Source organism: Mirounga leonina, unplaced genomic scaffold (assembly GCF_011800145.1).
Source record: "Mirounga leonina isolate KUSES-001 unplaced genomic scaffold, KU_Mleo_1.0 Mir_127, whole genome shotgun sequence".
NCBI classification, from domain to species: Eukaryota; Metazoa; Chordata; class Mammalia; order Carnivora; family Phocidae; genus Mirounga; species Mirounga leonina.
In genome coordinates, this window is record NW_023270316.1 from 72880166 (window position 1) to 72893791 (window position 13626).

At 42.7% G+C, this 13626-nt stretch overlaps 1 protein-coding gene across 1 annotated transcript in view; it reads left to right on the plus strand.

The window, feature by feature from the left end:
- The window catches only part of FLT3 (fms related receptor tyrosine kinase 3), a 72844-nt gene that overhangs the window by 46689 nt on the left and 12529 nt on the right, over nt 1-13626 (plus strand). Inside the window, exons 10-19 of the mRNA XM_035003636.1 lie at nt 1092-1195; nt 1970-2078; nt 2353-2531; nt 3336-3442; nt 3529-3661; nt 3751-3855; nt 7586-7696; nt 8593-8746; nt 10858-10940; nt 11768-11895. Of these exons, the coding sequence (XP_034859527.1) occupies nt 1092-1195; nt 1970-2078; nt 2353-2531; nt 3336-3442; nt 3529-3661; nt 3751-3855; nt 7586-7696; nt 8593-8746; nt 10858-10940; nt 11768-11895 (1213 nt within the window). The remainder of the gene's footprint in view (nt 1-1091; nt 1196-1969; nt 2079-2352; nt 2532-3335; nt 3443-3528; nt 3662-3750; nt 3856-7585; nt 7697-8592; nt 8747-10857; nt 10941-11767; nt 11896-13626) is intronic.

Sequence of the window (13626 nt, forward strand, 5' to 3'; positions counted from 1 at the left end):
TTCTACCTATGGGAGTTTTGTCCACCCACCTGGTTTATGATATCTTTGAGGACAGGAGCCATATTTTGTAGGTCTTTACATTCTACATAGCTCCTAGTTTAAGTCTGGTTTCCACACCCCGTGTTCTCCTATTCACACTTCTACCCTGGCAATATGTTTTATTTATATATATTTTATTTATATATGTTTTATATATATATGTTTTATATATACACACACACATATTTTACTGTTAATAGGTTATATAGAGGTAGCCTAATTAAATATCTTCTGAACAAGCCTTAGATTTCCTTATTCTGTTTTAAGGGAATATTTTTTCCTATTTCTTCAATGCATAAAGGCATATTCAACAGCTCTTTGATCCCCCATCTCCCCTACACTATCCAGTATCCTGCTATAACATTCAGCATCCTATATACCTGGTAGGCATGGTGGCTAATGTGCAATATCAAGTTATCCATGTCCAAATGTATTGAGTGGTTGATGAGCACTCCAAGTAGATACTAGAGCGTGCTGAAACCACCTAAAGATTTCTGTACAAACTCAGTGGATTTGAGCCCTCATCACTATTAATTGCTACAAAAGTCAAGAGTTGGTTATAGGTCCTGCATTGGACCAATGTCAGAGAGCCATCCTTTTAGGAAGCAGGGGGATTATGGGCTCCTGTCCCTATAAGAGGTTCTTCCATATATCTGGGAAGTCAGACAAGTCCAGGATATATAGAACACTAGGGGCAGGAATCTTCTTGTCTCTCTTAGGAACCCCAGCCTAGAGGAGTGCTTCTCAACCTTTGATGTGCATATGAATCACGTGGAGATCATCTTAAAATGCAGACTCTCAGTCAGAAGGTTTGGGGTGGGACCTGAAATTTTGTATTTCAAACAAGCTCCTAGATAATGCCAATGCTGATGTTACCTGGCTGTGGACCACACCACACTTAGATTAACAAGGGCTTAGCACACAGACACCCTTTTGCCTACTGGACTTTAGGGAGTCAGCGTCTCAAGGAAGACTCCTATGCATGCTGACATTCGTTTCAGCATCTCCTATAAGAATCTGGCTAAGTGTATCTTTAATTCTTTTTCAAACAGCATATCTAAGTTTTGCAACCATAAACACCAGCCAGGAGAATATATATTCCATGCAGAAAATGATGATGCCGAATTCACAAAAATGTTCACGCTGAACATAAGAAGTAAGTTAAATTATCAAGAAATTTCATTTTCATTTCATAACTCCTTCATTATGTATTAACTATGACCAGAAAGAGCTAAGCAATGGCTTAGAAGGGATGCTATAAGCTATTTTTATATGCTGAAGTATGTTGAAATTTTACTTCAAATCTACTGGCTTTATTTATATATAGATGTATCTATTGATCAATCGATCAATAGATATAGATAGATAGATACCTCTTTCTGTGTTCATCCTTTGAAGCTAAGATACTTCATCCTTTGAAGCTAAGATACTTCTTCCATGTCCTCTCTGAGCGCACTTTAGTGTAGTGTCTCATTGACTTTGGTACTTTGAAAGGTCATGTTAAGGAAGAGCTAAAAGTCACATTACCTGCCATTTGTTTGTCTTAGTAATTTCTGTTTCTTTAAAAGAAGAAGATATAAAAAGATGAGAGTACATTTCGTTGGACTTTTTGTAGGTGTTTCTTCTGAAGCCAAGAATCAATTTGATTCTTGGAGGTAATAGATTTGCACGCCTCTGCTCTCTACAGGAGGGGCCTGGCAGTGGAAAAGTAGTGTTCCGCAGATGGGTGGTAGGGTTGCCTGGACAGGAAATTCCATACAAGGGGCAGAAAGGGAATAACCAGAGGGCTTGAGTCATCCTGCATATGAGACACCCTCACCAAGGCGCAAACAGCTTGGAGTGGACAGGCAGCCTCGATGAAGCGAACGCTGAAGCCGTTTCTGGAAAGTCCCATACCACAGGAGCTTATTTTATGTGTTATTCTCTACAGGGAAACCTCAGGTGCTAGCCAAGACATCAGCAAGTCAGGCTTCGTGTTCCTCTGATGGCTACCCCTTACCATCTTGGACCTGGAAGAAGTGTTCCGACAAGTCTTCCAAGTAAGGAAGACATTGGTGTCTCTTGTGTTGGAAGAACATAGAACTCACTCTCTCTCTGACATATTGACTCTTTCTCATGAATACACTTTAAGAAGAAATGATGAAGTATTTAAAATGTTTGCCTTCTGAGTCAACCATAATTCTCAACGGTCACAGAGAGTTTCTGATAACTTTTAACAGCGAAATCCCTTTCCAACCTCCCGAGACCAACCCTAACTTCTAACCTGACGACAGCCCCACCTGCCTAACTTCTCTGTCTGCCATTTCTTTTCAGCTGCACAGAGGAAATCACAGAAGGAATTTGGAATAAAAAGGCCAACAGAAAAATGTTCGGACAGTGGATATCAAGCAGCACCCTTAACATGAGTGAAGCCGTGAAGGGATTCCTGGTGAAGTGCTGTGCCTACAATTCCCTTGGCACATCTTGTGAAACAATCCTTTTAAACTCGTCAGGTAGACAGCAGTCGCTATTGTAATGTACCACCTCCAGGAATTCCCCACTAGAAGGCCATCCCTGTCGTTGGCTTTTATTTGGGGAATTTCACCAGAGCACATAGGTTCGGTGTGTGAGACAAGAAGGCTTTTTGAGTCAAGCAAGAATCCCCACTGAACATATGCTATTTTGTAATTCAGGGGCAGAATGACTTCTCCCTACGTGAGTGTGACTCACGCGTTACAGTGATGAAGGTAGAACCATAAACCCCAAGAACAGGAAGTTTCTACCGAAAGATTTAACTCCAGAGAAACTGATTTAGTAATTGGAGTCCCTACCATTTTACCTCTTGGTTGATCTCCTTCTGTTCCTTTAGCCTGCTGTTTTATACTTTTGAGTTTGTTTTTTTAGAACCCTCCTAATTTAAACAAGCCTGAAACACGCCCGCCTACACTGAGAGTTGAGAATCACCAGCATCCCAAAACTAACTTCCCATTCATATGATACCTTCATCGGGAGAGCACAGAATTCTTTTTTTTTTTAATCTGACTTATATATCCCATGGGTTTAACTAGGTGTCATTTGTATAACCCTAGGAAGTGATTTGTAAAAATGGGGTCAAAATCATTCAAAATGTTCTAGAAAGGGAACTTGTCCTTTAGATGAACATTGCCTGATTTTCTGTGGGGAGATGAGTATCTGTCAAGTGCTTGTAAGGACTGCAAATGATGGTTTCTCAAATGGGAGGTGAGAGACGATAATAAGATTCTACTCCATCAACCAGGAACACAGGTTCATTGCTCGGTGACACTCTTGCCTTGCAGGGCCCTTCCCTTTCATCCAAGACAACATCTCCTTCTATGCAACAGTCGGGCTTTGTCTTCCCTTCATTGCTGTTCTAACCATGCTCATTTGTCACAAGTACAAAAAGGTAAAAGCAAAGGTGAAAATTCATCCCTGTTTCCCATTTCTAAGGGCCTGCCTGTTGCTAATTGGCCCATTATTTCATCTCTGAAGCAATTTAGGTATGAGAGCCAGTTGCAAATGGTACATGTGACCGGCTCTTTGGAAAACGAGTACTTCTACGTTGATTTCAGAGAATATGAATATGATCTCAAATGGGAGTTTCCAAGAGAAAATTTAGAATTTGGTAAGAATCGAATAGTCCCAGTGTTTCTGTAGCATTTGCTTTCTATTGGAAAACCTCTAACATGCCCTCACTCACCATTTGTCTTGCAGGGAAGGTGCTGGGATCAGGTGCTTTCGGAAAAGTGATGAATGCAACAGCTTACGGAATCAGTAAAACTGGAGTCTCAATCCAGGTGGCAGTCAAAATGCTGAAAGGTACAGTAAAGCGGGGCGCCTGGGTGGCTCAGTCGGTTAAGTGTCTGCCTTTGGCTCAGGTCGTGATCCCAGCGTGGGGCTTCCTGCTCGGCAGGGACCCTGCTTCTCCCTCTCCTCCCTGCTTGTGCTCTCTGTGGCTATCTCTGTCTCTCTCTCTCTCAAATAAATAAAATCTTTTTATTTATTTATTTAAGATTTTTATTTATTTATTTGACAGAGAGAGAGATAGCGAGAGCAGGAACACAAGCAGGGGGGAGTGGGAGAGGGAGAAGCAGGCTTCCTGCCGAGCAGGGAGCCCAATGCAGGACTCGATCCCAGGACCCTGGGATCATGACCTGAGCCGAAGGCAGACGCTTAACGACTGAGCCACCCAGGCACCCTAAAATCTTTTTTTTTTAAAAGATTTATTTATTTATTTGACAGAGAGATAGAACAAGTAGGCAGAGTGGCAGGCAGAGGGAGAGGGAGAAGCAGGCTCTCCGCTGAGCAGGGAGCCAGACGTGGGGCTCGATCCCAGGACCCTGGGATCATGACCCGAGCCGAAGGCAGACGCTCAACTGACTGAGCCATGCAGGCACCCCAAATAAGTAAAATCTTAAAAAAAAAAAAAGTACAAGTGCAATGATGTCCACAATGATGCACAAAAATGGGAAGCATGGTCTCCCGCCTCCTCGTTTACTCTTTTCCATCATTTTTATGGTTGCTGCTTGCCATGCTTCAAGGTTAAAAGGGGACTGAGTTGAGGTTCGGGTCGACCAGGTCGTGAATATAAAATACAAGTCATGAACGCAAAACTCCATCTCTTCTTCCTCTTCTGGTTTTGTTGAGTGTTTTCAGCTTCAGTATTAGGGGGTACTGTTACTACAGGCAAATGTTGTTTCTCACATTTTGACACAGACCCTGGGTAGAAGAACAAATTGAAGCCCTCTGTATTCTCACTTCCCACTCGTGGCTTCATTACCTCCCACCTAGCCTCCACCGCCATCCCTCCCCTTAGCATCACTCACTCAGCCAGAGCGCCCCAGTTGGCTTTTGCTCAGGGGATCAGCAACCTCCAACAAACCAAGTCTAGTGGGCATCTTTTAGTCTTCATGCTGCTTGACTTTTCAGCATAGATTGGCACCATTGACTGTTTTCTCCTTTAAACCCTTTCTTCCTCTGGTTTCTAGGTCACCATATTCTTTTGTTTTTCCTCCTGCCTCTCTGCCTGCTTCACAGTCCTCTGCTGGCTCCTCATCTTCTACCCGGCTTTTTATGTGGGGTTCCTGAAGGCTTGCTCCTGGGCCTCCTTCCCTTTTCACTCCACACGCTCTCCATAGGCTATGCCAACGACACCCATGCCTTCGTCCCATGTACCAATGGTTCTCACAGTTGTGCCTCCCTTCCGAGCCTCAGGTTATGTCCAAATGCTTGGGTGTCTCCAAAGTTTCCCTAATTCAGACTGAACTCCTCCAACCCTGGCCCTCCAACAACGCTCCCTGTCTGTGATTGGTTACGAGTACCAGTGACTCGCCACATTCCCCACAGTCAGGTGAACCAGAAACCGCCTTCATTCCAGCCCCCTGCAAGCCATCCCTGTCAGGTTCCCTGCTTGGTGTTCCTTGAATCCATCCTCTCCTCATCTCTAGTCCGAATCTATCTCTCCTGAACGAACGGCTGCAGTAGCCTTCCAGGCAGGGATCCTTATGCACTCTTACCTCCTTTAGGATTCTCTATATTGAAGCCCCAAGTGACGACAATGAAAGGCAAAGCGGATCATTTTCCTACTTAATGTTGCCAGGTGCTTTTGATCACTCCCGAAGTAGTGTCCACAGCCCTGCGCGATCGGGCTGCCCACCTTCCCGTCTCGCACTCAGCACACTGGCCTTCTTTCAGTTCCTCCAGAACACCATGCTCCCTCCCATCCCAGGGCCTTTGTACAGACCCATCCCTCTGCTCACCCTTCCCCTTTCATGCAGTTCTCTCCCACTCCTCCTTTAGATCTCAGCACAAATATCACTTCCCCCAGGAAAGCCTTCTCTCACACCGCAGAAGAGATCAAGTTCCGTGCCGTATGCTCTGCTTAGCTCTCCGTAGGCTTCTTTCCCATGCAATTTATTGCAGTTTTAGGGACATATTTGCTTAATTATCCTATTCATGTCTCATCTGCCACATTAGTCTGTAAGCCTCACGAGGACAAGGGTTGTATCTGTTTACTGTGTTTTCTGTATTTTGATCTTTGCCCAATCTATTACTTCAGTACAGAATGTTCTCCCTCCCTCCCCACTGTAAATTCACCTGGTGAACTCTTATTTTTCCTCAGGTCTCAGCACATGCATTTGGCGTTCCCTTCCATACCTCCCCACGGCTAGGTTAGGTGTCCCTCTTGTGTGACCCCACAGCACCCGCTCCATTCATTTGCCACTTTGCATTTATCACACTAGGTTCTAATTGTTTATCTACTTGTCTTCCTTTTCCAGGAGACTCTAAACTCCAGGAAGACAAGGGCTGTGTCTTGTCTATCTTTCAGCCCCATTGCTTGGCACATTGCCTCATACACTGTAGACATTCAATAAATACTTGTTCAGTGAAAGAATGGGTAAGAATAAATGAAAGTCAGGTAATGAAAGTGCTTTGAAAAAGTTAAGTACACCATAAAATATATTACTGGGTTGTGAGGAACAAGACATGGACATTTGAAAGCCATGGACCCCTATAAAACATGAAACAGCAGAAGACATGACCCATATTAGTGGGTCATAGTGCTCACGGTGAAGAATCTCACTCCCATGCCAATATGTTGGTAGTAAGGATATGCCCAAGAGCTCACTAAATCAAAATAGATGGCATCAGTGACCTGAAAAAGTTAGCATAAAGGCTAGGTGTCTTCCAAGACAAAATAATGACACCTGGAAATATCAAATCAAATCTTCATTGAATGTAAAGAAAAGTTACTATGTCTGTAAGAAAGAATACATTAACAGAGGAGAGGGTGCCTGGTGCCTAGGGCTCCAGCACCCTCCTGGGCTGGAGTGCCCCAATCACCTGGGCACCTCACTCTCCGTGACATGAGACCTTTGAATTTATCAATAACTACCGTCATGCTATGCATCTAAGCAAGATTATGAGTACAATTTGCCAAGCTATCTAGACTTATCTTCAGGGAGAGAATGCATTAGCCAATGGATACATTCTAGCCTATTCTGCAGTTACGTTTCTCATGATCAATTAGTGAGTCTCTTGAGAACTTGGTTAGTGGGAATTGGTCTCTTTGACCTTCTCACCATTGGACCCATTGACAAATTTAAGATTTTAAATCTGAGGACCATAGGCTGGAGCCAACCTTGCTAACATTCCTATCTTGTCTCTCTGTGTCCAACAAATCCAAGAGTCAAAAAAAAAGTTATGTTTTTCCCTTCAGTATATTTATTAACTTCTACCAAGGAGGAAAAATCATGCATTTTGTTTTGTTTTATTTTGTTTTTTGAGGATCAATATAAAGATTTTTATTTTGGTAAGTAGAGGAATGTCCAGTAGAAAGGCACATTATCAGACTAAACTTTTATACTGCAATCGTTGAAATTCTGTCTTAAACACAAGATATTATTATTCAAAATTCATGAATTATTTTATGCATTTTAAAATTTTCATGCAAATCTGCTCTGAACTGAAGAAAGTTTTAATTTATTAAACGATCTAAAATACCTATTTTGCTTCAGTTTTATATTTTTTTATGCTTTTCCATTGACAGAAAAGGCAGACAGTTCTGAAAGAGAGGCTCTCATGTCCGAACTCAAAATGATGACTCACCTGGGAAACCACGAGAATATCGTGAATCTGCTGGGGGCATGCACGCTGTCAGGTAATCAATTCCTGCTAAAAACATCTCATCAAAAATATTTTAGCCAGAAGACAAAGAGGACATTTGTCCTCAATTTTTCCTCTTTCCTCAGTCATAGCACGGGCCCTCAAACCCGAGCGGAGTTAGACAGTGAGCACTCCGAAATCAGATGGGTCAGTGTAGAGAATGCCTCTCTGGACCGGGATATGCCACATAATTCTAACCTGCTTAAAAACAACAACAGCACTGCAGGTACACTTTGTGGTGGTATCTCATTCTACCTGCTCAGAGGGAGCTTCTCCCCAGCCTGTGAAGCTGGCCTCCATGCAGTGGGGACAATGGCCGCAGAGCTTGGCCATTGCCCAGTTTGGGCTGCTTCGAATAAGGCACAGCGAAGGCGGGATTTCAAACTTCATTTTCCCAGCACTCAGTGGAGCATGCGCTCTGATTCACTTCTGCCTAGAAGTACCGGAAAGACGTGCTCGCGGGTCATTCCTTCTGGGACGGGGTCAAGAAAGAAGAGAACAAGAGCAAATAGATCTAGGAGGCTGCTCGTGACCTGTATCTCCCTCCTCAGGCAAACAACAGATGGGCATAGATTTGCCAAGTGCTCACAACGCAGTTGGCATATTACTCCTGGTTAGTTGCAAACTGGAGAATCCAAGTGGCCGGGGGTTATTGGTGAGGCAATGGACAACAAGGGCCCAAATGGAAAGCAGAAAGAGACTGCTTTCCAAAGGAGTTAGAGCCAAAAGCCAAAATTGAGTTTAAAGTATAAGAAGAGATAAAATCAGAAAAAGTTGTACTCTCCCCAAGTCAGGGCAAAAGTAGGTTCTCGTAGATGATGTCGTCTGCCACACAGACATCTGAGAGAATTATTTGGAATTTGTATACCTATAATGAAAATTCTATTTCAGGACCAATTTACTTGATTTTTGAATATTGTTGTTATGGTGATCTTCTCAACTATCTAAGAAATAAAAGAGAAAAATTTCACAGGACATGGACAGAGATTTTCAAGGAACACAATTTCAGTTTTTACCCCACTTTCCAATCACACCCAAACTCCAGGTAAGAGAAGTGGGCCAGGGTTTCACAATGATACGTTACAGAACACAGCCCCCGTATGATGGTTAAACACCCCACACTGGCGGGTCTCTGAAAGCCAGAGTCCAGCATTGTGTGGTCTATGGGCTCTAAGATCTAGAAAGGTCATTTATCTTTTTTTTTTTTTTTAAAGATTTTATTTATTCATTTGAGACACAGAGATACAGAGAGAGAGAGAGAGAGAGAGAGAGCATGAGCAGGGAGAGAGGCAGAGGGAGAGGGAGAAGCAGGCTCCCCACTGAGCCAGGAGCCCGACGCGGGCTTGATCCCAGGACCCTGGGATCACGACCTGAGCCGAAGGCAGACGCTCAACCATCTGAGCCACCCAGGCGCCCTGAAAGGTCACTTATCTTTGTTCTAGTTTCTCTGCTGATGTGGAACAATGAGACCTTCGCTTTCCTATGGTACAGGGGCTGTAGCTGTCTCCGTCCACCTGTGCCTGAATCACACTCTGGACACATACTCAGTTTTGGGAAGAGTGCATTATTCAGTCTTTCACCTCTCCTGGATGACACATAGGAATTAGTAGAAAGAATGAACACTTTTCCCAAAGTCCTTGACATATTCGTAGAGAGTAGTTCAGGTCTTGGGAGTTTGATGCAAAAGAGCTCTGAACTCATAAATTGGATTTTCAAAAATTAGAATGGATCAGTTGACATAATGTGATGGAGACGAAATTAAGTAGCGGTAACATTTGTCTCTATGCTCTGTGTTGTATATTCTGCCATCCATGGGGAGCCTGAGTGATTCTCAGTCCGGTTAGGATTTTTTGTTTTAGCATGCATAAATGAGGGCTGTAGGAGTTTGGTGGGATGCTCCTCTTCATCCCTGGGAATTTCTTGCTAATTACTTAAACATCATATAACACCTATCTCTGAATGAATTCACAGGCATTCTTAATAGAATGATTCCTCGATCCACAGTGTCTTCCTATTTCCTCCACACATGTGAAAACTCTCCCTTATCCTCAAAGCAGGTCTTTAGAAACTTTTGTCTTTACCGAGGGACTTTCGGAGGGTGCGCTTGAGATTCCAGCCTTGTTTTTCTTAGCGTGTAGGTTTCAGTGCAGGCCTTTGGCCTTCTGAGTTCTGAGACAGAGACCTAGCATCTTAAAGCTGGGAGGCCCCTTGGAGATCCCCATGGGTGTCTTTGTGTGGTTGCCCATAACCAGTTCACGCCTGTCACACCAGTCTTGTCTTTCACACTTGTTTCTTAGCTCATATTCTAAAACTGAGAAAATTCTGCAGTGTCATCTGTATTCTAGAATAGAGTCTCTTAATGAGTCAGATGGTATGATCCGCACTCCACGGTCAGCAACAACTAATGCTGGTCAACTGGGCCTTTGATTCATTCTAGTCACTGGAGTATTAAATACACTGAAGCGACGCAGGAATATTTGTGGTCTGCAAGCATAAAGTCATTTTCCAAAGATATGGAAATTGTAAATTGGGATGAATTTGTATGCTGGAATATATGGAATCATTGTCTGTATATAATGCACACAGAATTCCTCAGTGAAGAATTTTATGTAATACACCACAAGAGAGTTTCGTTATTACTGTTTATTAATTTCACAGGAAAAGGAAATGCACTTTATTTACAAAGACCAACTTGAGAAAAGAAGGATGTTAAAACGACAGGTCTTTGTAGAAGATCTGTATTACAGGAGCTTTCATAGGGAAAGTGGGCTTTTAGAAACAAAAGAGGTGTGAGTCCTAATTGTACATTTTGTTAGCTTCATGATTTCAGCAAATCACATTTATCTCACCAAGTGTTTTATAAAATGTGACTCTGACACCCAGCTTGTCGAGTTGTGACAAGGACTGAGTGAGGTCCTGTTTGAACTGTGGGACCCTGTACAGATAATGGGGATCACTTCTGTCCTCGTTAGACTTGGCAAGCTCAATTCCACACATGTTTTTAATGTCCACACACGCAAAAAAATGGACAAGTGGATGCTGTGCTTTTAATCTGAAAGCCCATTTGTAACTAGAATTCATTTCTTTGATTAATTGTATTTTTTTAAATGTCTACTCAGAAGAAGAACATAAATAACAAAATAATTTTTTTAATAGTATGCCTGGTTCAAGAGAAGTTCAGATACACCAGGACTTGGATCATATCTCAGGGTTCAATGGGAATTCATTTCAATCCGAAGGTAATATTTTATTCTAATTAGTAGCACCTTAAAATAGAAACAGATACAGGAATTCTGTTAGTTGTTTTTTTAAAAAGCGTGTCAATGCAAAGCATGTTTTTCTTTGCTAATGTCCCCTGAAGGCTGTATTAATGCATATTTGCTTTAAAGGTAGTGAAAAGCCAACAGTTTACGTATTGTGTATTTGATGTCAGCATGCAGCTAATAAACACAGAGGGCTGTTTTATTTAGTCAGGTTGTTCTTTTTAAAATCATAAATTAATTAGAGCCATCGATTACTGACAAGTGGAAAAATGATGAGTTCTGGAATCAGACAGAAGTTGGGTTAACCTTGGGTACCTTCACTTTCTGGCTGGAAGACTTTGGACAATTTATGTAACCATCTGAGCCACAATTTTGTCATCTGTGAAATGGGCCCAATAGTACTTTCGTCATCGAAAGTACCATTGGAAGGATTAAATGGAAGTACAGTAAGTGCCCAGTGCAGTTCACGAAATGTGATGGTGCAATGCTAATTCTTTCCCATGTGACAAAACTACCTTGCACAAAAGAGGAGGATCAGAAGCTCCTGACTGATCAGGAGGCTGTCTGTCACCAAAGCAGCTGGAGAGGTTACTCCTCTAACCAAAAGGAATCTTTGCCTGACCCTTCAGAAGCCCCACAGGTTTAGCATGAATGGGGTAGCCCCAGTGCTGGGGAGCTTCCTTTGTAGTCTGGGCATCCCTCCCCACTATGGCTTTGATAACCTCCCCCTGGGGATGTAATGGGGCAACTTCTTAGACCTGTGGCCAGCAACTGACCAGCAACTGACCAGTTTTGTTTTACAGATGAAATTGAATATGAAAACCAAAAAAGGCTGGAGGAAGAAGAGGACTTAAACGTGCTGACATTTGAAGACCTTCTCTGCTTTGCTTATCAAGTTGCCAAAGGAATGGAATTTCTGGAATTTAAGTCGGTAAGCCCCTTTTGAAGGAGACACTAACAGCAACAAGATAATTTTTTGAAATGAGATGTGCTTTCCTTTTACTTATTTCAACGTGTATCCCTTAAAGTCCGTCTCCCCCGCCATCCACCACGCCCTTCACTGTTGGAGCTATGTAGAAGGTTCATTACAGCAGCTGTGGGTGAATTACAGGGGCAGTGCCTGAGATCCCTTATTAGATAATGGTTATCGAAGCCCTCCTGGGCGGTCCAAAGTCCCCTGAGACTTCCAGCTAGGAAGTCAAAGCGAGGCGTACAGCGTCAGTCCTTCCTGGGACAGTCAGTCCAGGTGGACAGTCAGTCCACAGTCAAGGCTGTGCCCTGCACATGGGCATTTGACCCCGGGTAAGCGAGGCCTCCAACACAGCATGCTGGGCTTGCCAGGATCCTGGTGTGGTGGGCTAGCAGGATCCTGGTGCACCTGCTGCCTCCTCTGATGCTCATCCCAGACTTACAGGACGTTGATGTGAGGGTCGTGGAGTCTGCCTCAAACCCTGGTTTCTACCTCAGTTTTGCATTCTTTCTGTAATTGTCTCTCAGCCCTGTTCTCGGACATTTCAAGCATCTCTTACCTGTGAGCAGATGGAAGTCACTTCTCTGGTTGCTTTCTGTCTGCACCATCTTATGTTCTGTTACCTTCTGTGTATTTCCCAAACTCTTCCCTCCTCTTTTCCCTTTGAATCTTTGCTTCTCTTTCTCCCTCTTTCCTCCAGGTCCCTCCTCTCTCCTCGTTCTCTTTGAATTTGGAGAGAATCATTTCAACTGTATTTTTTTTCCTTAAAAAAATGACTTTCTCTGATATATTGTCATAGGTCAGGTATATCTCAATTTAAAAAAAGATTAACATGAAATAAATCAACAGCTTTGAGAACAGAAAAAAATGATGTTCACAATAGCAACCAAACCTGGGAAGCATCTTGAGATAAACCCAAGAAATATACGAGACGCACACGAAACATCATTAAATGGCAAAAAGGAGGCCTGAATAAATGAACTCTACCATGTTCATGTAGGAGAGATTCAGGGTTTATTAGAAAAGCCAATTCTGTCCAAGTTAATCTGTATGTTTCGCACAACTCCAGTTAGAATCTCAGTGGTTTTTTTTTTCCCTCATGGATGTTGAAAGTGCATGTTGCCTTCTTTGCTTTTCTTTTTCCAAATGTGGGCATCCTTGCTCACTAGTTAAAAAAAAATTCCTGTCTCTTAATATTTTCCCACCCCTCATCTCTGGGACATACTCTTTTTTTTTTTAATTCAATTAATTAACATATAATGTATTATTGGTTTCAGAGGTAGAGGTCAGTGATTCATCAGTTGTATATAATCCCCAGGCTCATTACATCACATATCCTCCCCAATGTCCACCACCCAGTTACCCCATCCCTCCTACCCTCCTCCCCTCCAGCAATCCTCAATTTGTTTCCTATAGTTAAGAGTCTCTTATGGTTTGTCTCCCTCTCTGATTTCGTCTTGTTTTATTTTTTCCTGTCTTCCCCTATGCTCCTCTGTTTTGCTTCTTAAATTCCTCATATCAGTGAGATCATATGATACATGTCTTTCTCTGGTGGACTTATTTCACTTAGCACGATACCCTCCAGTTCCATCCACGTCGCTGCAAATGGCAAGATTTCATTTTTTGATGGCTGAATAGTATTCCACTGTATATATATACCACATCTTTTTTATCCATTCATCTGTCTGAGGC